At 39.4% G+C, this 22,971-nt stretch overlaps 1 protein-coding gene across 4 annotated transcripts in view; it reads left to right on the top strand.

Annotated features, from left to right (window-relative positions):
* Window positions 1–22,971, top strand: part of Znf385d (zinc finger protein 385D) — a 910,681-nt gene that overhangs the window by 638,029 nt on the left and 249,681 nt on the right. For all 4 annotated transcript variants that reach the window (XM_041662856.1, XM_041662858.1, XM_041662859.1 and 1 more), the window contains one exon: window positions 14,927–15,069. In XM_041662856.1, coding sequence (XP_041518790.1) covers window positions 14,927–15,069 — 143 coding nt within the window. The remainder of the gene's footprint in view (window positions 1–14,926; window positions 15,070–22,971) is intronic.

Raw genomic sequence — 22,971 nt, 5'->3', positions numbered from 1 at the left:
ACTGGGGTTTATAGTTACAGTTGAGATGAAATTCGTGCTAGCCAAATGGAAAAGTAGTCAGGGGCAATTCAAAATGGAGATTTTTTTTTAAAAAAAATCAGAAAATATGATGCAGACGGATATACCCCTGGCTCTGTGACAGGGGCCTTCAAGGCCTAGCATCTCTGAGAAGAGAATGGCAAGACTGTAATGTTGTATGTGAGGGTGATGAAGTAAGGCTATTGTGTTGAATTATGTAAACTCTCAGAATTCGGCTAAGACTTTGAAGAAAAAAATAAGCAACTAAAGTTTTGACTCACCTAATTGGATTTCCAGGCTAGACTACCACATAGAGTTATTAACCAATCAAATTCCCCACCATCAGAACAGCATCTCAAAAAGGGGAGAGAAAAATACGTTCAAATGTAATTGATGAACAGTGAACAGGAAGGCCACACAGATCCCAGAACGGCTATGATTCTAGTTTTCAGCATGTGTTGACTATGTCAGCCAGGAAAGTGTCAGTTACGGAGGCTCTGGTTAGGTACTCGTCTCGTCCCAGTACTGAAAGGCTGAGCGGGGGAAATGACATAAATCCAAGCCCAGCCTGGAAGAGATAGATAGTAAAAGCCTGTCTCAAAAAGCAAACCAAATCTAAAGACAATCATTGTGTCTGATAGATTCCATATGATGCTTGGCTAAATGAAGTGTGTTGCAAACTGTGTGGAAATGTCAAAGAAAGAGGAAACATAAGTCAAACTCTGCCAGTTAAAATATATGATAATGTTAACAAATTAGAAAAGAATTATTATTATTATTATTACTATTATTTTGAGAGAGGGTTTTTCTTTGTAGCTTTGAAGGCTGTCTTGGAATTTTCTCTGTAAACCAGGCTGGCCTCGAACTCACAGGGATTCATCTGCCTTTTCCCTCCTGAGTGCTAGAATCAAAGCCATGCACTACCACTTCCCAGCAAAAATAATTTTTTTACTGAATAGCAAAAATACCTCTGTTTAATGTTTTCTATGTCAATGACTTTACAATAAGCACATACTGAAGAAAACAGATAGTTCATTTTTTTTCAGTATGACAACCTAATAGCATTAATGAAACTAAAAAGTCTTTTATTTCTCTCCAGATTACAACACCGAGATGTCCTGTTTATTCATCATGCAGGCATCCATTAGCTCAACAGCACTTCCATATCTGCCTATCATGTTCAAAGTAATTTATTAGGTGATAATATCATGGATGGTCCCTTTCAAAAGCCAGAACCAGACAACTCTACTAATAAACAAATAGTGAGAAATTTGAGAGACATATTATTGGTGGTGTAAACTGCTGTGTTATTAAAATACGTTTCATTTATTTCATGTCATTTTCATAATATAATCTGACTTAAAACAACAATAAAAATTTGTTACCATACTCTTGTATTAATCAGTTAAGCATTTCTCCATGTGATTCTCATAGGAGTGTTGGCATTTAGATATCATATTTCTTTTCATAACTACTTAATCATTATTTATTATCCAGTATGTGTATCTGTGTATTTATGTGTATATGTATGTGTATGTATATGGATTTTTGTGTCTGTGTATGCATGTGTATGCATACACATGCATGTTTATGGGTTTGTGCTTACCCATGCATGCAAATGCACAAGTTATGGGTTGACCCCAGGTATATTCTTCTGTCATTCTTTGATCTTCTTTCTGAGACTGGCTGTATCAGTGAAACTGGAGTTTTGTCACTATGGCTAGACCCACAACTCCCCAGGATCTACTCTTTCATTTCTGCAGCATGCTGCTGAGCCTTACACTTGCATGAGTCTGGGATCTAAACTCAGCTCCATATGTTCACACAATAAGTGGTTTCCACACTGACCCATCTCCTTGGGCCATACTATGCATCTTGCTTTATAGACAGAGAAACTAATTAAAGTCTCTATTCTTTAGTGCAGGATCATCTGGAATTGATGTTGCTTTCTGATGGTAATGCAACCCTTAGCTACTTAAAATATTCCGATGAAGTTTGAAATGGGCAGAGTTCATTGTGGTATCAAATGGGTTCAGGAAACTGAAGAGTTTCAGCTGAACCCTGGAAGAAAGGGCCTGGATGTGGAAAATGTGAGGAGCAAAAGTATTTGCCGCATTTTCCTAAGAGCAGTAAATGACGTGAATGGGTAAGACAAGGTCATAATGACATTGACAACTCAGAAAAAGATTCTCAAATTCTGAAGATGTAATGGCTTTTGAAAAGTCTGCACAGGACAGATTGGAATCATTGAGGAAAATACAGGGCCAATTTCAGAAGACATGCTTCTTGCAGAAACTCTCTCTTCTCTCAGCAGGCATCCCTGCTCAGAGCAATTTGACTCACTTTGTTTTGTTCTTCCTTTGGGATTAATGTCCTTGCAAAAGTACAAAATAATCTTTTCAGTTTAAGGCAAACAGCGTACGAATGTGAAAGGACTCACATTAATTTCTGAGACTGTGATCAGAGCCCCCTCTCTACTCTCCTTTTAGGGTTAGTAATTATGTGGTTTCTCATGGAGCTTGGGGGTTTATAGAGATTAGGTTGCCCTACAAAATTCCAGTACCCAGACATATTAATAAAGAAGAAGGGCTTTCAGGGAGCTGTGTGTTCTGAGACGCTCCATCACACTTGAGTCATGAGGGAATTTTAGAAAATTGTATACTTAGGTTCATGCAGAAAGTCTAGGAATAGAAGTCTTTTGTTAACTTAGGAGCAGGTGCTTATTTCCAGCAATCCTCATAAAATCCAAGGACCTTCCTTCATCAATTCCATATATCCTAACCGAGCAATGGTGAAATACGTTGTCAGATGACTCCCCACGAGGTCACCACAGTTTGAATTCGCTTAATGTCTTGGGAAACTTACAGATGACTTCTGTGTATCCATTAGCTTGATGGATGGTCTTAAGAGCACAGTCTACCAAGACCGAATGTTATCATGATCAGGGTCTTTTTAAAGGAGTGAATGCTTAAAAGTGTGTGTGTGTGTGTGTGTGTGTGTGTGTGTGTGTGTAGTGTGTGTAGTGTGTGTGTGTGTGTGTGTGTGTAAATGAGTGCCAAGGCCTGCAAAGTCCAAAGGGGAATCAAATCCCCTGGATCTCGAACTATAGAAGGTTGTGAGATGCTTGACATGGCAGCTGGAAGCTGAACATGAGTGAAAAACAAGTTGTGTTTACCACTGTGTCATCTCTTTGGTCCCCTACTGCATGCATATATATAATATATATATATATATATATATGGGGGGGGTTGAGACAGTGTTTCTCTGTAGCTTTGAAGCCTACTCTGGAACTAGTTTTTGTAGAACTGGCTGGCCTTGAACTCACAGAGCTCCACCTGCCTCTGCCTCCCGAGTACTGGGACTAAAGGCATGCGCCACCACTTCTTGGCTATCATTTTTGAATGTATGTGCGGGCACACAGCTAACAGAACAAGTGAACTTGACACTGATGAGGTCTATGGGGTAAAGGTTTTGGATGAACTGGAAATATGAGGGATTGTAAAGGGCCCAAGAACTAGGAAGATAACTACACTATGAATTCCTGTCTTTGACCTCAGAGAAATGGAGAGAATGTGACTTTTAGAAATCAATCAACTTATATGAGCATCTTAGCTTGAATAAAAGCCTAGCTTGAATTAGCTATTGCACATATTGAGTCTCTATCTGACAGATCCTCAGCTTCTAAAATTAGATACGTAAGTCATTAAGAATTAATAGAATTATTGTGTAAAAATAAAATGCTCATTGTGTATATGCATATGCAAATATGCATTAGATAATTAAGATAGATAGATACATGCATACGTAATACGCAGATACATAGATGGATACACATAGATAGAATTGATGGTGGTTTTATTTCTTTTCATGTCATCATTATTTGAAATTTAGGCTGTTTTTAATGATTCTGTATATATGGCCCATAATATACCAGGATCAGTTTTAAGCAACACCCTCATTTATTCTTGTTGCAAATATGTTTTTTCAAGAACTTTAGTTAAACTTACAGCAAAAGAAAAACCTCAGAGGAAATTTCTTTAACATATTCTATCAGCCAATTCTGGCTTCTTTGAGCTGAGGTAATATAAATTGTACAAGTTGCAATGTGTATGCATCCTATGTTGGTGAAGGTGTATTTGTTTTAGGTGCCAATTCAGTGCAGTGTGAGAATGTGTTGAAGTTGACTAGAAAAATCAGGCTTTTCTCGTGAACCTTGACCTCTCTTCTCTGACTTCTGGTAAGTGTTTGGCTTCTCAGAGCTAAGGAGTCCCCCGAGAAGCGGTCTCGGCCTTTGTTGTTAAAGGTCTACAGGTCTGCTGACATGACCCATGGCGAGGGTGGATTGCAATGATAGCCTCCTCTTCATGTATGTTACCGTCAACATTTGCATTCTCTGCTCTATGTTATGACATGCTTTGTTGTGCCACAATATTGACATCTTATGTGATGTGCCTCAGTGATGAATTGACAATGAGGACGTTCTCTCCCTGAAGCTTTCAGCAATATCACTCTTCTGAATTCCTAAACTCCATACCTGATTCTCCTGGCTATTTGAATGTAAAAATGTCTGTCCTTTTCCCAGAAACGATTTTTGCCACCACAACTGCTTCTTCAGTTTTATGGGAAATCAGGTATTGGTAGCTATTTGAGAGACAATGAGAATATGGCCTTTAGAAGTACACATCTCTGGTTTCTAATTCTTCTTAGCTCTACAGCTTAAGAAGGCTGTTTGTCTCGAGTAAAATGACCTCCGTAAGCCTTTGTTCTTTACCTGTAAGTTGAGAGTAAGGATATCTTCATTGTTGTATCAGTAGTAGAATGCATTGGGAGCAATGGGACCTTGGGGGAGGGTTGAAGGGGAGGGGAGAGGAAAAGTGGGGAGCAGAGAAAAAGGTAGAGCTCAATAAAAATCAATTAAAAAAAGATATGAATGTTGAACAAAATAACACCCAGCATATAATAAGGACTCAAAATGACAGGACTTTTAAGAGTAAAATGGGTCACATGCACATTCTTGCTTACAGTCGTTTAGTATGCATTTATTTCTCCTTCCCATGAAGCAAATAATTTATTAGATTCTATAATTACTCCAATTTCATTAGTAAGTGATTTTACATTTCTTTTCTGGGACTACAGTTTTTAGAACTAGAAGAAAATATAGCTAGGCTTTTTTTTTCCCAAAAAATTCTGCCAGAAGAAACATTGAGGCCAAGACTAAACAAAGCATATCCCAGCACCATGGGGAATGTTCTTGAAAGAATGAAATCAAAGGATTTTTGTGCTATTATAAAGTTCTCAAAAATTTTTCCCAAAGCCATGGAAACAAGACTTGCAGTTCTCACATTGCTCATGGACATTGGAAGGAGAGAGGGCTCTGTGAGGGTCCCTTAAGACAACAAGGATGCAGTCTTTGCTCTTCTTAGTGCATTTTATTTAATCTGACTATGACAAAAGCGATGGCAATGGACAGTGTCTCCCAGTGCCAATAACACCATCTCCAAGGAGTTAGAGTCACGCTCATCATGTTAGAAAATCACTGAATGAAAGAATTTGAATAAGAATCCAAGAGGTGTTACCATTCAGTTCAAGGGAATTAATTCACAAGGGCAGAAGCAAACATAACTTCCATTGGCTTATCTGGACTGTGCAGAGTGAAATATAGGATGGAACCATACATGTTAGCATGAGCAGTAAAAATCTAGCTTAGTCTAGATGCAGTGTGTCATGGTTTGAATAGCAATGAGACCCATTTGCCCACAGATTTTAATGCTTGGTCATTAGGGAGTTGAACTCCTTGACAGAGATTTGGAGATGTTTCCTTGTTGGAGTAGGTGTGTCTTTATTTGGGAAAGTGTCTCACTGGGGTTGGGCTTGGAGGTTTCACATGCTCAGGCAAGGCATAGCATCTCTCTCTGTTGCCTGCCAATCCTGATGTAAAACTCTCAGCTACATCTCCAGCACCATGTCTGCCTTAGTTTGGTCCTGCTTCCTGCCATGGTGATAATGAACTAAACCTTTGAACCTGTAGGCAAGCCCCAGTGAAATATTTTCTTCTGTAAGGATTGCTATGGTCATGGTGTCTCCTCACAGTGACAGAACATGACTAAAACAAAGAGTACCTAGTCAGCTCCATATGTATTCACTGTCTGTAAAGTACTGGGGTGTAGGCTGCAGCAGGAGAAAGAAACATGAAATAGTTGCTGAATAACCCAGTGATTGACAAGAAAGTGCCACTCCACATTCATTAACTTGATTTGATTTTGCAAAATCTAATTTACTTCAAGTTGGTATCTCTGTGAGATATTTTCTACTGTCTTCCACTAAGAAAAAGCAGAGCCAAGCTGGAGGCACATGCACTTGGGAGGCTGAGACAAAATGATCTTGAATTGATGACTAGCCTGAGCTATATAGGGACTTCCAGAATAGCCTGCACTATGTTGTGATGCTATGTCTAAAAATCAAAACAGGCAACATGTGAATAAATGTAGATACCATGTTTACATAAATTCCAAGTTTTAGATGATGTTGGCTTCATTCTATATATATAATCTGTAATATATATATGTATATATATATAATCTGTAATATACATCACAGTAGCAACATGTGGCTAATGAACAGTTGGAATAAAGACTCAACTGTGCTTGAGAACATGCACTTTTCATTTAATTTTTGGTTTTAATTAACTTATCTTTAAAATAGCCTCATATGGATATAGCAATAACCAACTTGGATATCTCGGCAATCGAGAATCTTTAATAGGTGTAGTTGATGGCTAAAATTAGGCCAAGGAAGTACTTGCCAGGAAAAGCTTGCACCATGGATATTCTCCACCACTACTTCCTGACTGTTGAGGGATGTTTCGGGTAAAGCATGGATTTTCTATGACTCAGGTGTTCGTCTTGATTTATGACCTGTCATCCAGGAGAAAATGTTAGAGGGCCATTCAGAGATTTCCCTGGTACTCGTAGCAGAGCTTTCTCCAGGTGTTATCAGCTGCCCGAGGTGAACAGGAAACTCATTTAAATACATGAGAGAATCCAGTTTCCTTCCAGTGAACAATTCACTCCCTCAACTGGTCTGGGTCATGGATTTGGTGGCAGTAGTAACCAAGCTTGTCAGAACTTCATTCCAACCTTCTTTCCCAAATTACTTTTGAAGTTAATTACTGGAGTGTTCAAATACAACATAAAATAAAGAACAATGAAGTATTTGGATAAAGTACAATTCCAATCATTTATTAATTTTGGTTGTTTTGTTTTTTGGTGAATAAAGTCCAGTCCTCAGCAATAGATTTGGTCAGAAGCTCCTAAGTCAGTGTTTACAGAAGGAAGGATGTTCTACTCTGCCCTGAGTCATGTTCCAAACTTCACCTCATTCCTTCTTGAGCTCAGCATCAGTGTGTGTGACACAACAGATATTCCTAGTGGGTTCACGTTCCCGCTTTTCCTTGAGGGATCATCACATTCAAGCTCACTTGCCCAGAGCAGGTCACTTCAGGTCATTAAAGAGAGGCATCTGAAGGTAGAACATGTTGAAAAGTCTCTCTCTTAAACCCCCAGTGTGGCTCAGAAGTTCCAATCATGTAGGCAATAAAAGCAGTGCAGGGAAAATCACACTAAGTTCTCAAAATAAGGAGCTCTGTTGTTCAGTTAAGAATGGTTAAACAAAGAGGAATTGAATGGCAGTTTGGACCACTAAAATTTAGAGGAAAATAGTTGTCCTATACAAAGAGTAAAAGTCAATTACAAAAATTTTAAGAGTTGCCGGGCAATGGTGTCAAACACCTTTAATCCCAGCACTTGGGAAGCAGAGACAGAATCTCTGTGATTCGAGGTCAGCTTAATGTTCAGAACGCGTTCTAGGACACCTAGAGCTACACAGAGAAATCTTGACTTAAAAAGGCAAAAACTAAGATTAAGATTAAAATTTTAAAAAGTAGTTGTATCCTTAGTGAATAATCTTGAGCATTGCAGAGGTGCTCATTCAAAGGAATATGAGAAATGTATGTTTTCTGATTAGACAATTGGATATTAATATAGACTTGAGTGCTTTTGAAGCACATTTGATGTGATACTTTTGCCTTTCGAGATCCTTCCTCTGTTAGAAGCAACACTAGGCAGGATGCGCACGTGCTAGTTGAGCTTCTGGTCATTGCTGTCTCCTTTACCTTGACAAGAAAAGTGACCAGTCTTTTTTATTATCATTGTTTTTCTCCTTCTTTTTATTTTCTACTACTAGTAAGAACTTGTTGAAGATTAGATGGCTCTAATCTTTCTATTTTTTATTTTTTATTTATTTTTATTAAATCTATTCATTTATTTTACATCCCTGCTGCAGTTTCTGCTCCCTCCTCGATTCCTCCCCCACCCCCTCCCCATCCACTCCTACTCTCTTTCTGTTCAGAAAGGGCAGGCTTCCCGTGGGTATCAACAAAGCATGGCCTATCAAGTTGAGGCAGTACCAGCATTTATCTTTACATAGCAATTCATCAGGCTTTCATGCTCACCAGCCCAATATTTCTGGTTTTAAAGCACTTTTAGTTGCTGTAAGTACATTGTCCTTCATAGCACTAAAAAGTCAACTATGTAAAATGTTTTGCTTAATTTTTATTTCCTTTTCTTCTCTTTATTTCAATTTGCTATTGTGTTACCTTAAATCTATTTTTATCAGAACATTGAAAAGTGGTTGGGTTGTTTGCCTGAGGTCTTCTGTATGTTCTTTCTCTCCCTGGAGTTCTTGGGTTTGAATATATACATTGAAGAAAAAAGTAGTTAGCTGGTAGAATTATGTGCTTTGAAAAAGTTAAGGGGATATCAAGGTATATTGACATTAAATTTAACAATACTCTGCCCCTACTCCAACCATAACTTGTTTCACTATACCCCTTCATGACCAACGTTTGGTCCCACACACTGAGTTTTGCTTTAAGGCTCCAAACCTGTCATTTCTTTTCCACTTCCATTTAATGCCATCATATCTCAACTATCACACAGATCCGAATGTTTTACAATAACCTCCAATGATTTTGTCTCCAATGGACATAACAAATTCTTTATTATTTTTGAATTAGATGATCTCTGTGTAGCCCAGAGTGGTCTCAGATCCTCTATTGTCCTAATTCAGTATCCCAAGTGCTAAGATAAAAGACTGCACACCATGCTTGACTCTAGAAATGATGAATTCTAATAGAAATATTTGGAAATAGATGTAAGTAGTATTTCAGATTTAGAAAATTAGAATATCAAATAACTCCTTATAATCTAACATTGTTGATAATATTCTTGGTATTTCCTACTGTTCATAATATTAATCTGGTTAACAATATAATCATACCTTTATTGAAATATATCTTTATTCTTTGACCTAAAATTGTTTACTGCCACACTAAAATTGAACAGGTTATAGGGTCTGACATTTCAATACATGTATACCTTTCAAGTAAGTGTAATAATATTTGCTTAGAATTATTTATCATTTCTCTGGGGTAAAAAAATTCAAACTCCTTTCTTCGAGCTTTTTTGAAATCTATGATATATTGTTGTTGTTTGCAGTTGCCCAACTATGAAGTAGAAGTCTAGAATTTATCTCTCCTATCTAACCGAGCATGGTGCCCAGTTATCAGTGCTTAATGTATATACATATATATGTCTATGTAAACAAATACATTTCTAGTTCAGTACATACATAAGTATACGTATGTATATATATATATATATGCACATATTCATATACCTTATTATCGGTGAAATTGGCTGTAGATAGTATAAAATATCTGCAGGAAATCAGAAAATTATTGCTATTTTCTATAAACGCATGCATACATATTTAATTTTTAGTTCTAAGTCACATAATGAAATGAACATTTGACAATAACAAGCTCTAATCATTCTGAAATTCAGTTCTCAACAGAGAACATGAAAGATTAAGTCAGAAATTAAGACTGAGGTTAAAATTTTTAAATTAACACTGAGATTTATGTTAAGTTGTCAGACAGTGCCATGACTGTCTTGAACTCCAAGAAGGGCAAGTGCAAAAGTTCTGAGGTGAGTGCTATACTCTGTGAACACAATACCCCATTCGTCCACAGTTTTCAAAAAGAGTAATTTTGAAATCTTGTGAGGATTTCTCTAGGAAAGTCAACATAAACAAAGGTAAGATTTTGAAAAGAAATTCAAAAATATCTTGACAACAGCGGTCAGAAGGCCTGAACAGCTGTTAGTTTATTGTGTTTATTAAAGACTACGCACCAGTGGATCACACTCTGAGCGAGGTCCTCCATGTACAGCATCCTCAAACATCCTCCAGCTGATAACCACTGACTCAGAACTCCAAGGCTCTGTCAGTGTTATTTCTGGAAAAGTCATTAAAACAAACACTATTTATCCCACCCCTGCTTTTCAGAGAGGAAAGTCAGAGAAGGCAACGTCTTAGTTTCTCAGTCTGTATTGATGAAGAGCTAGTTATTGTTTTCAAATTCACAAGGTAATGCTTTTGTGAAGAGGCAGGTGCTTGTAAAAAGACCAGTGTTGTGTCTAAATGCTTGTTCTACAGCTTACAATTTGAAACCATGTCTATAAATATACAATAGCTGTAACGCACATGAGAAAAGGAAAGAGAAAGATGGTAGATCCAAGAACACATCTTCCCCATATCAAATTAATTTACTCGCTCTACTCAGTCTCTCATGCGGTGAACACGAAGGGCCTTGTACCTACATCGTGCTTTTATAAAAAGAACTTTTTATTACTTTTATGTAGGTGTGTGTGTGTGCGTGAGTGAGCATTTGTGTATATGAGTATGTGTGTAAGTTAGAGTGTGTGTATGTGAGTCCATAAGAATGTGTGTTTGTGTGTGTATGTGTGTGTACATCTATGTGAGTGTGTGTATGTGTGTGTGAGTGAGCCTGTGTACGTGAGTAACTAAGTGTGTGTGTTTGTGTGTATATGTGAGTGAGTGAGTGTGTGTGTATGTAAATAAGCATATGTGTTTGTGTGTGTATGAGTGTGTGTGTATGTCTATGTGAGTGAGTGTGTGTGCATGGTGTGTGTATGTGAGTAACTAAGCGTGTGTGTTTGTGTGTGTGTGTGAATGAGTAAGTAAGTGTGTGTGTGTGTGTGTGTGTATGTGTGTGTGTGTGCAGAGGCTAGAAGCTTCAGGTGCCCCTGGAGTGCAAGTTATAGGAAACTGCTCTGAGCCGTCTTATTTGGATCTCCTGCAGGAGCAGTATGGGCTCTTAACCACCAAGTCATCTCTCCAGGCCTTCATTGAATGCTTTTTAATTTAATCAACTTCCATGGGGGAAAAATAGTAGCTGGTCTGAAATCAGACTGATTACATTTTAGTTTGTTAAAGTTGCACCAATTAATCATACATGAAATCTATACTACTAGATATATAGATTGAAATGCAAGTCTTGCAATTAGACCGTCCCTTGTGCTCCAAGCAACAGGATTTAAGGTGAGCTTTGCCGTGGGTGACTCTATTTGACAGCGATATTTGGCACTATTTTGAGTGCAAATCAAAGGCAAGGGGACACTGCACCTTGTCATACACTTATCACATCACCACATGTTCTACACCACCCATGGGTCACAGATTGGCAAGATATTATCCCTAAGTGTGAAAGGAAACCACCTTATAAACTTATCAAGGTAGATTAAGACCATGTGAATTCTTGGTCATATGAAACCATAACAGAAATATCGGGTCTGAGATATTATTTAATGTGTCAGACGACAACAACATCACCTGTATCTCATAAACAGGACTCTACTTAATACAGCAATGGGGCTCGAGCTATTGACCTATCTGACCCTTCTGTGTGTTGTACCTTAAGAAATCAGATCAAACTTCCAGCAGGCCCTGGGACTTCAGCTTATGTCAGTCCCTACTGTTCCAAATCAGCCTTCTTTAGTTGCCACTGATCTATATAGTCAAACATCTCTCCACCAATTGGTCTATCTGGATCTACGTCTACTCATGTACCTTACCTCACTGGCCTCATGGTCTCACACCTTACTTCTGAAACTCAGCTCAATTCCCGCGCTGTGGCTTGGACTAATCATTGCCTCTTCGGCAACTCTCTGGCATTTTTATCTAGCCTCTAAGAAGAATCTCCCTGCTTCAGGTTCTGCCTCCTGCAAGACCCTTCAGACTCCTTGTACTCTGCTGCAGCCTTTTTGATCCAGTTTATATATACACACACACACACACACACACACACACACATATATATATATATATATATATACTGCATGATGTATGATAAGATGAGTGACTGTTACTGAGATTGGAATAAAAGAACTTGTGCTGCCAATCTAGATACCACAGATAATTGAGATGGCTTGGCAAATCACACCCAACACACTCAACAGACTTGTGACTTGTTATTCAATGTGTCCTGACATTGAAGAGACACACCAAAGTGCTCATCTAAACAACACAGTTGCAACAGCAAGACGAATGATCTTATGTAATTTTGAATCTCAATTTCCTAGAGATTCTGAATTGTCTTCCTTAAGAATATTGTATGTCCTGACGTATGACTTTCTAAAAAGCAAAATGTGACCGATAAAGATTATAAATAAAATAAGCCGCTAATACCACAGAATTTCATAGAGAGCAGCAAAGAATGTGCGGTGCTATATGTTTTTCTTTATATGAGTGGGAGGAGATAAAATGGGTCTGCATGGCTTTCCCAACATGCGAAACTTTTGTAACTCTTCTTTAGTATTTTCATGTCCTGTGAAAGAAACTCCTTTTGGTAAAGGTTCTTGAACTGTACACACTGATAAAAATCAAATACCAACCTGGTTAGGGGCTGGGTATATTTATCTGGCAGTCCAATTTTATGTATATATTGTACTTCACACTGTGCAAGACAAAAAGGAATCTATATATTGTACCTCACACTGTGCTAGACAAAAAGTAATCTTTGTGTTAGATTCTTTTGAATAATGAAACAGAAGAGGTCTTAAAAGTAAATAATTGAAAAATACAGCCTGCTGTTAAGTTCTTATAATGCTGTGTGTGGAAAGCTTCTGTGAAAACAACTAAAGTAGTTATAGTTACTATGTTTCAACATGATATAATGTCAGTCTTTACCTGTTTGAGGAATTTTAAGCTCAAACATAGTACAGAGGATTAATAAGACTATAGTAATATCTTCCATGAGGGAAATTAAAAAAATATTGAAGCTCAATATTAGTTGTGGATTCTTTAAAGTTGAGTTTCGTCAAAACTTTTACTTCATCTCCCTGTTTTATGAAGAGATGTCAACCAAAAATTTATTTGAGTTCTTTAACTTTTTATTAAAGGGAAACTTTTAGCAATACAAAGCTCATGACAGGCTTATCACTGAAGTTTTATAGACGGCCTCTCTAGAAAAGGTTATCCGCCCACACTCAATATACTACCAGGTGGATAATAAAATGAGTTTATGGTGTGCTTTGGTGGACGTAGGCTTGCTATATTTTGCTTTTATCTCTGTTTGTTTTAACATCTGTCCTTTGTTCCTTGACCCATATACTTTATTGGGGGGAAGCAAAAACTGAATTTGCTGGGCATATTTGAACTCTGTTGACCTTGTTCTTGCTGAAGAATATTTCAAGGGGGGAGTTCAAACTTGAAAAAGAAAACTGTGCTCATTTGAATCAAGCTTATCTTATAGCTGAAAGCTGGTGCTTCTAGTGCCGGGTGCATGGCTAGTTAAATCCTGTGCATAAGACTTCACTTTCTCGTACTAAACCCTTCTCATTTTTAGCTGAACTCTACCAGATAAGGGTTAAATTGATCACTAGGGATTCTCTCCAGAGTGTTTACTTCATGTTCAGGTACCTGGCTGAGGACAGGACAATGGTGCATTGGACTTGGGGTCTGTGAAGGTGATGCGCATGGGGTTTTGGTCTAGTCTACTCTAAAAGCGAGATGGGAGGAAAGTGGCATGGCCTGCCATTGTCTTCTGTCTTGGTCTGCGAGAATTCTTTGTGAGTCAAGAAAATTCCTCACCGCATTTTGTTTTCCTAATGCTTCTTGGCTCCTCACCAGCAGGTTTTTACAGTCTGTTGCTTGCCTCTCAGATTAGAAGAATGTTGGCATATTTTAACAGTTTCCTAGGATTCAAACAGCCTTTAATTAACGGGAAATTGATGTTTTGGAATGTTATCAAAATATGGGAAACAGAACACTGGAACTATGCTTCCATCCTTGCAGTTTCTAAATGCAGTTAGTCTGAAAACAGGGGCAGAACTCTGTGCTCCATGTAGCCAGCCGCCTGCCCACCGGAGTGCAGAGGAAGATCTGTGTTGGTGTAATACTCCCATTGCCTGCTCATTGGTGCCGGTCTAAATTCCTCCCACTCATGACTGGGGTGGAGACAGGCAGTTGTCGAATTGGTCAAAGCTCCTGGGGGCTGAACAGCTCAGGGCTGTTGGGCTTGTAGTGCTGTGCGGCTGCCTGTGCTTGTGGTACAGTTTCTTTTCTGTTCCAGATTCATGTCATTAGTCTGTCAGAGTTTGGGTGAAAAGAGCAGTTTTGCAAAATAGCCACTCAGACTTGAAGCATATTCTGAATCGGTTAGTTTTCAAGGAGGGGTGGGCGAGTAGTGTTGGATTGTAGGGGGGTTTCCCTTGGACTCTGGAGAGCATGGTTACAGGTGCAAGGCTGACTGGTGCCAAGCACCTGAGTTCCAGGCAATACAACAGAAGCAAGTTGGGCAGTGTGAAATATTGACTGATCCTCACCTAATGGTACAGCTGCTATCCCAGGCAAAGGCACTGCTCACTTATCTTTGGCTGTCCAATGACAAAGCTATTCACTGGCCAAATCTTGACTGGTGTGAGTAGACATTTTGTTTCTTTTTCTGTGACTGGTGACCCTGATCATCTCTTTGCTCTTGTCTCTATAGGTGGTACATGCCAGAGTCCTGCTCTCCCAGCCCTGGTCCGGCCGCCAGCCCCTCCTTTGCAACCATCATTGGATATTAAGCCCTTCCTTCCCTTTCCTCTTGACACTGCAGCGGCGGTCAACCTGTTTCCCAATTTTAATGCGGTGAGTATCAGATCCAAATTTGCACCTGTCCGGGATGAGAAGGCTTACAAAAGGTCTGGGGTATTTCTATTACTATTTCTGTCTTGACATGTTGTTTATTCCACAGTGTTATTGTGTGCCATGGTGAAATTGGATGTCAAGCTAGAGAAATAGTGTTCAAGGAGTCAGGCTCCTGGGCAAGGGATGGAAAGATAATTCAGTGGTTGATATGAGTTGAAGTCATCAATGAGAATCTCTTTTGTAAAACAGACAATGCTGCTATTGTTTGGAACTTGCCAAACTGAAATTGAACAAATTTATTATACAGTGTAAAAGTTGAAGTTTTATGTAGCTTTTTTTTTATTTTATTTTTTTTTGTTTTTGACATGGGAGTCTTCTAAGCTGCTTCAAATCTGTTTCTTTTCTACTACATTACATAGGGCTGTGAAAGAAGCCAGAACTAAAGCTGGTCCTCCAAAAGTGTTCGTTTTCCACTTCCCTCTGCTCAATGAAGTGGTTCAGTGTGTGTGTGTGTGTGTGTGTGTGTGTGTGTGTGTGTGTGTGGTGTTTATGTATTTGTGTATCTGTGTTTGGGTGTGAACAAAAAACTGAACTTTAGAATGCAAAGGTCACTGCTGTAGAGGGGTCAGCTTGTCACTGTCTGACCTATTAGCTTCCACCATACGAAAAGCTCCTGGCATGTAGAAGCTCCAAGGTTGTGTGGAACAGCAAGCTGATGTTCTAAATTACGGCATTCTACCCTTTCTTCTACCTTCACTCAACGGCTAGACTCTGAGACTCTCTTTTCTCTAAAAGCAGAGACCTCTCTTACTTTAAACCTAAGGAACCCAATCTCTAAAGTCTATAAAATCAAGGGATTTCCTTGGTTCTGTGTGTTGCTGTTAAATTTCCTGTCCCAGCTGGGACTGAATGAGTGGCTAAATGTTACCAATAATTATTTCATCTGAAAGACCAAATTAATGAATATAGTCTGATAAAACCAAAACTGTAATACGCTTAATGTGTGTAGCTGCATTCCTCCTTACCTTAAATACACATAGGACTCTGGCACCCCCTTCCACTCTACCACGTCCATCATCCCCAGTTACAGATGAGTCCACACAAATGTTTCCTAAATTATTTTGGTTCCGTGGGGTTTGTCAGAAGCCTTCTCAGCACAAATTCTATTATTTTCTTTTTTATTTTCACTTTTTACTGTAAGTTGTCATTTATTATATGTATCATAATTCTTGTGTGTGTGTTTGCATACCATGAGATTATTCTTAAGATAGACATTGAAGTGAACTCATAATGGTTAGAAACAAGTAAGTCGCTTGTTTATTGAGAATCACCTGCTTCAGCTTTCAGCAGTTGCTGCAATGCAGGGCCAGGCTTTTCAGTGACAGGATGTGTCAACACAGCCAAAGAAAAGAGGATTAATACAAGAGGTCACCCAGTGCCCAGTGAGCTCAATAATACTGTTTTCTGATTGCAGCACCTTACCCAGAGATGAACTTAAGAAAAAGCATAGTAATCTGCCCACAATGAAGCCATTCAAGAGAGTGGAGGTCCAGGAGAACTTATTTCCTTAATAGCATTTTATCACAGGGACTTGAAACATGCTAGATACTATTTGAATGACAATAATATGCTAGTCAATGTTAGTAGACCAAGGCATATCCATTGATCACTTTATATTTAGTGGTGAAGAGCAATTTTTCCATAAGAACCTTATTTTGAGATGGATAGGGTAAGAAAAATATGGTAATATATGCTTGTCATTCCTGCCCTCTGGAGGCTGAGACAGGAGTATCTCGAGTTCAAGGTCAACATGATCTCATATTGAGAGAGACTTTGTTTCAAAAGGAGAGAGAGAGAGAGAGAGAGAGAGAGAGAGAGAGAGAGAGAGAAGGAGAAGGAGGAAGAGAGGAAAAAAGAAAAAAGATTGCACTAGAAGGCAGGTGATATACAGATGAGATAAAAGATTAAAGACAGGGTTTAGGGGAGTGGTTGGCCCTAACTGTATTGACTTTATCACTCTCTCCAAGACTGAGAGAACATTATGAAAGAGAGGACATAAAGAATTAAAGAGCTGGAAGACGCCTAGGTGTCTTACAAAAAGTCATCTTCTGGATATAACAAGGCTGCTCCACTCATGAACTGACTGCACTGATGCATTCAAGAACTCTCTGCACTTCTGGATATCTACATAAGAACTGCACATGACAGCGGCCATCGATATTTCATCATGGACAAGGTCTCATCTCCCCCTGAGAGGCTATTGGCAGTGAATGGTTGCTGGGGAAGGAGTATCGTGTCATGCTCCTCTATTGCAGGGTGGAGAACCAAATATTATTCAGTGTGACCACAGTAGGAATTGAGAGCCTTGATAGATTGCCTGAAGAGAAATCCTCCTCATAGAGCAGCCTTGCCTGGAATGCAACAGGTAACTTTTAAAGGCAAAGAACAGAGAAAAACTATATCCCTGTTGGCTATTGCAAGGGGAAGTAAAGCAAACAAGCAAGAAGATAGTTTAACAGAAGCCAAAAGATGCAGTTAGCTAGGGCCTTGGGAATCCGAGTTTTGAGAACAGGGTTGGGTGCTTTCCAATGGGACTTCATGGCATAGAAACAAAGGGTCGGTATCAGGTTAAACTAATGATTGCTCCAGGTGAGACAAAATGGAGAAATCTTTGCCCTACCTAACACACTTCAGTGGTGTAGCAACTGAAAAGTGCTTAAACAAGTAATTAAAGTCACACACTAAAAAGACATTGAAGTAGAGGGGTGGTATGGTTGGAAAGAAGTTAAGCAGGAGAAGGAAGTTGGGAAGAGAAGGACTAGGAGAGGCAGAAGAATAAAAATATACATGTATAAAACTCTCTGAAATAAAAAGAGGAAGAAAGCAAAGGAATGAGGAAATAAGAGAGGGGGCAGAAGTGTGGGAAGAAAGAAACAGATTCAGGCAGAAATAGAGCAGCATAAAAATTACATTTCTAAGACTCTTGCTAACCTTGACTTTTAAGAAGACCAGAGGGAAACTGGCCAGTCACTGGCATTCTTTCCCGTTAAATGACATCGCTGCAAATCCCCTGGTATGCCAATCCCAAGTCAGCTTTATAGTTGTTTAGGCAATACTTTTGGAAGATTATTCAAGCCTAATTTAAAATTTTCAATATGCCTTTTGGGAAACATTAAAAACAAAGTGGTTATCTTAAGTGACAGGGAGCATTGTTTGCCATGAGAAAAAAAAAATGTCCTGACCTGCTATGCTCTGCAACTGAGCAGATCTCTTTATCTTCTTTGCTGCGATTTCCTCCTCTTAAGGATAAATTGGACAGCCAGGTAATGGTGGCAGACACCCTTAATCCCAGGACTTGAAAGGCAGAGACAGGTAGATCTCAATGAGTTTGAAGCTAGCCTGGTCTACAGAGTTCTGGGCAGTCAAGGCTATATAAAGAAACTCTCGAAACCCTGTTGCGGGAGGTCCTCCCTCCTCCAGCCTATAGTAGCTGAGATACCAGCCCATTGGGGTGTGGTCTCTCTCCCTTTAAAAAAGCAGCCACTTCCCTCTCCTCCTTCTTCTTCACTTACTGCTCCGCCGGCCACTAGACTCCCTTCCTGGTTGCGCAGAGGGCTGACGGTGATCTGTAAGTTTCTTCCCCCTTTAAATAAATACCACCCTATTAATCATAATTCCAAACTGGTGTGGCATTGTTTGTGACTTATGCCTTCAATGATGGAGGAAGGTCATTGGTTAAATAAAAAGAAACTGCTTGGCCCTCATTGGCTAGAAGATAGGTGGGAGGAGTAAACAGAACAGAACGCTGGGAGGAAGAGGAAGTGAGCTCAGACTCCACAGCTCTCCTCTTGGGAGCAGACGCCTCAGAGAGAGACGCCATGTTCCCGGCTCCTGGGCAGACACACACGATGAAGTTTCGACCCAGGATGGAAGTGGGCTAGAATCTTCCCGGTAAGACCAGTGCTCACAGATTATTAGAGATGGGTTGATCGGGATATCAGAATTAGCCAGTAAGGGCTAGAGCTAAAGGGCTAAGCAGTGTCTAAAAGAATACAGTGTCCGTGTAATTATTTTGGGACATAAGCTAGCCTAGCAGGCAGCTGGGGTGCTGGGAACGCAGCCCCGCCACCCTTATTACTACAAACCCCCCTCCAAAAAAAAATAAAAAAAAATAGAAAGTGAACCCAAAGTAAAGCATATAGGCATCCTCCTGGATATTAACCTTCATCAGGCGGTGAAAGGAGACAGAGACAGAGACCCACATTGGAGCACCGGACATAAATCTCAAGGTCCAAATCAGGAGTAGATGGAGAGAGAGCACGAGCAAGGAACTCAGGACCGCGAGGGGTGCACCCACACACTGAGACAATGGGGTTGTTCTATTGGGAACAGCTGGCATGGGTCTGAAAAAGCATGGGACAAAACCGGACTCGCTGAACATAGCAGGCAATGAGGGCTACTGAAAACTCAAGAACAATGGCAATGGGTTTTTTGATCCTACTGCACATACTGGCTTTGTGGGAGCCTAGGCAGTTTGGATGCTCACCTTACTAGACCTGGATGGAGGTGGGTGGTCCTTGGACTTCCCACAGGGCAGGGAACCCTGATTGCTCTTCAGGCTGGTGAGGGAGGGGGACTTGATTGGGGGAGGAGAAGGGAAATGGGAGGCAGTGGCAGGGAGGAGGCAGAAATCTTTAATAAATAAATAAACAAATAAATTTAATAATAATAAAAAAGAAAATTTATTCAATAAAAAAATAGAATAAAGCAGACACAGGAACCTCTACCTTTGTTAGTGAAGCCATTCAAAGTTGGATGTGTTCCTTCTTTGAGTGAAGATAGGCTTTGTGATTCAAGCTGGACTCTGCAGCTAGACCAAGTTCAAATACCAGGAATGTTTCATGTCACACATATGGCCTTAGGTAAGTCACACATTTCCTGTGTACATCAATATCTTCATCCACAAAATAAGACTAGTAATAGAACATATTTATGTGTGTACTGAGTATGTGGGTCAAAGTGTTTCAAACAGGACTTCAGCATACAGGCAGGCTATTGAATGATGCAGTCATGTTCTCCTAAGGGGCTTCAAAACTCTTATGATTTGAACATGGTAGTTCATTGGTTAACTTGTTGGTAGAGTTTGGCATGAACGTGTTCCTGTTTTCTGGAGTTTGACTTATATTGTTCACTAGGACCTCAAGGCCCTCTGTTCTTATGCTTGTTGTTTATTCCTTGGTGGTTCTAGCATTGGTCAAGCTGCAGCTAGTTAAGGATTAAGCCTTTCTTGCTTTCAAACAAGGATAATGTTTGCAAAGTTCATGGTCATGAGCATTAGACTCAGAATCAGGACATAGAATTTCTGTATTATTGTAGGTTCTTGGTTTTATAGCAGTTGGAAACTCTATCTAGGGTATTTTAAATTCCTTTTATTGTTGTTTCCAATTTTGGATTGAGAAGCTCTCACTCCATAAGGCTGAAGATAAATCCAATTGAATTTCTTCTTCTAGATTCACTTATTTAATTCTATGTATATGAGTGTTTGCATATAACTGTGTGTGCCTGGTATCCAAGAAAATTATAGAAAGTCTTATATCCCCTTGAAATAGAGTTAAAGATGGTTATGAGGCACCTTGTGGGTTCTTTGCATCAAATCCAGGCACCCCCCAAAAAAATAACAATTACTCTTACACACTGAACATCTCTCCACTCCCTTCAAACTAATTTCATTATAGAGTGTGCTAAAGTTTTAGAAACTAGCAGTCCTATTCATACTGTGGTGGTGGGACATTGCTGGGTTAAGTTATTTGTATGCAAAGGCATTTGTTAGTTATTTGTGGTTGGATTAGCCATTGAAGCATCAAGCTTTTTTGTATTGTGCTTAGGACCCACAAACCTCACAAGACTGTCAGTGTTCCAGCATTGCAGACTCTTCATGTAGCTATTATTTTTTTGAAAGAAAATACTCCTTATCCATCCTGTCTCCAACTTCCACTATTCTATGATTTTAATCAATTTCCATGATGATCATCAATTATCAACTTTACTTTTTCCATGACAGTATGAATATGACATCCTTTGCTCATTTGGATTATGGTCTGCCATAAAGATGAAGGAAATCTTAAAAATCATTCTTCCAAACCAAAATAGATGAATATGTAACTAGCCTTTTCTGATTACTGTCCTTCTACGAGAACATAAACCATTGGATTCATACATGAGTCAAAACAAATATCAAAAATAAGCCCATGAAAATAGGCACAATGAAATCAAAATGACTCTGAGATACCATCTTATACCAGTCAGAATGGCTAAGATCAAAAACACCAATGACAGCTTATGCTGGAGAGAATGTGGAGTAAGGGGAGCACTCCTTAATTCCTGGTAGGAATGCAAACTTAAACAATCACTTTGGAAATCAGTATGGCAGTTTCTCAGAAAATTGAGAATAAACCTACCTCAGGACCCAGCAATACCATTCTTGTGAATATACCCAAAAAATGCTCAATCATTCTACAAAGACATTTGTTCAACTATATTCATACCAGCACTGTTTGTAATAGCCAGAAATTGGAAACAAGCTAAATGCACATCAACCAAAGAATGGATAAAGAAAATTTAGTACTTTTACACATTAGAATACTACTCAGTGGTAAAAACCAATGACATCTTGAAATTTGCATGCAAATGGACAGAACCAGAAAAAAAAAATCCTGAGTGAGGTAATTCAGACCCAGAACGATGAAAATGCTGTGTATTCACTCATTAGTGGATACTAGCTTTAAGCAAAAGATATTGAGCCTATAGTTCATGATGATAGAGAAGCTAAATAACAAGGTGAACTCTAAGAAAAAAAATCATACACAGATCCACCTGGGAAAAGAAAATAGATAAGATCACCTGAAAAAATAGGGAGCATGGGAGTAGGGTGAGTAGAGAAGGTGGAAGGAGAAGACAACGGTAGAAGGGGAGGATGGACGAGAACTTGAGAGAATGAGAAAGTCAAGATGGAGGAAGGACAGAGATAAGTGTAAAGAAAGAGATATTTTGATTGAAAGAGCCATTATGGGGATAGCAAGAAACCTGGCACTAGAGAAATTGCCAAGAATCCACAAGGATGACCCCAGATAAGACCCTAAGCAATAGAGTAGAGGGTGCCCGAAATGGCCTTGCCCTGTACTCAGACTGATGAATATCTTAAATATCACCATAGAAACTTTATCCACCAACTGATAGAAACAGAGACAGAGACCTGCATCAAAGCACTGGACTGAGCTTCCAAGGTCCAGTTGAAGAGTGGAAAGAGTGAGATATGAGCAAAAAGGTCAAGACCATGATGGTTAGACCCACTGAAACAGTGTACTTGAGCTAATGGGAGCTCACCAACTCCAGCTGGACTGGGAAGGAGCATAGGACCAAACTAGTCCTTCTGAATGTGGTTGACAGTTGCATGTCTGGGGCAGACTGAGGGCCACTGGCAGTGGCACCAGGATTTATCCCTACCGCATGTGCTGGGTTTTTTGGAACACATTCTCTTTGGATGTATGCCTTGCTCAGCCTAGATATATAGTAGGGAGGGCCTTGGACCCTTCCCAAAGAAATGTGCTTTACCCTCTCTGAAGAGTGGATGGCCAATGGGGTGGGAGATAGGTGAAGGGAATGGGAGGAGAGGAGGGAGTGGGAACTGGGATTGGTATGTAAATGAAAAAAAAAAGATAATTTGTTTTCCTTTAAAAAATAAATGGTAGAGAGGCATGTGGCCCAGTGAACGGACAGATGGATGGGCAAATGTTTGCATGCCGGCTATTTTAGAGATGGTAGAGAATATATTATAATGGCAACAATGCTTTTGACAACTTTCCCTCTTGTCAGTGTAAATCCAGTTAGCATACTGAGGGTGGG

The sequence above is a fragment of the Microtus oregoni genome, unplaced genomic scaffold (assembly GCF_018167655.1).
Source record: "Microtus oregoni isolate MIOR12 unplaced genomic scaffold, Mior012 000013F_ref0000133, whole genome shotgun sequence".
NCBI lineage: Eukaryota > Metazoa > Chordata > Mammalia > Rodentia > Cricetidae > Microtus > Microtus oregoni.
The sequence above is the reverse complement of the archived record's forward strand: the minus strand, read 5'-3'. Positions and strand labels throughout refer to the sequence as shown.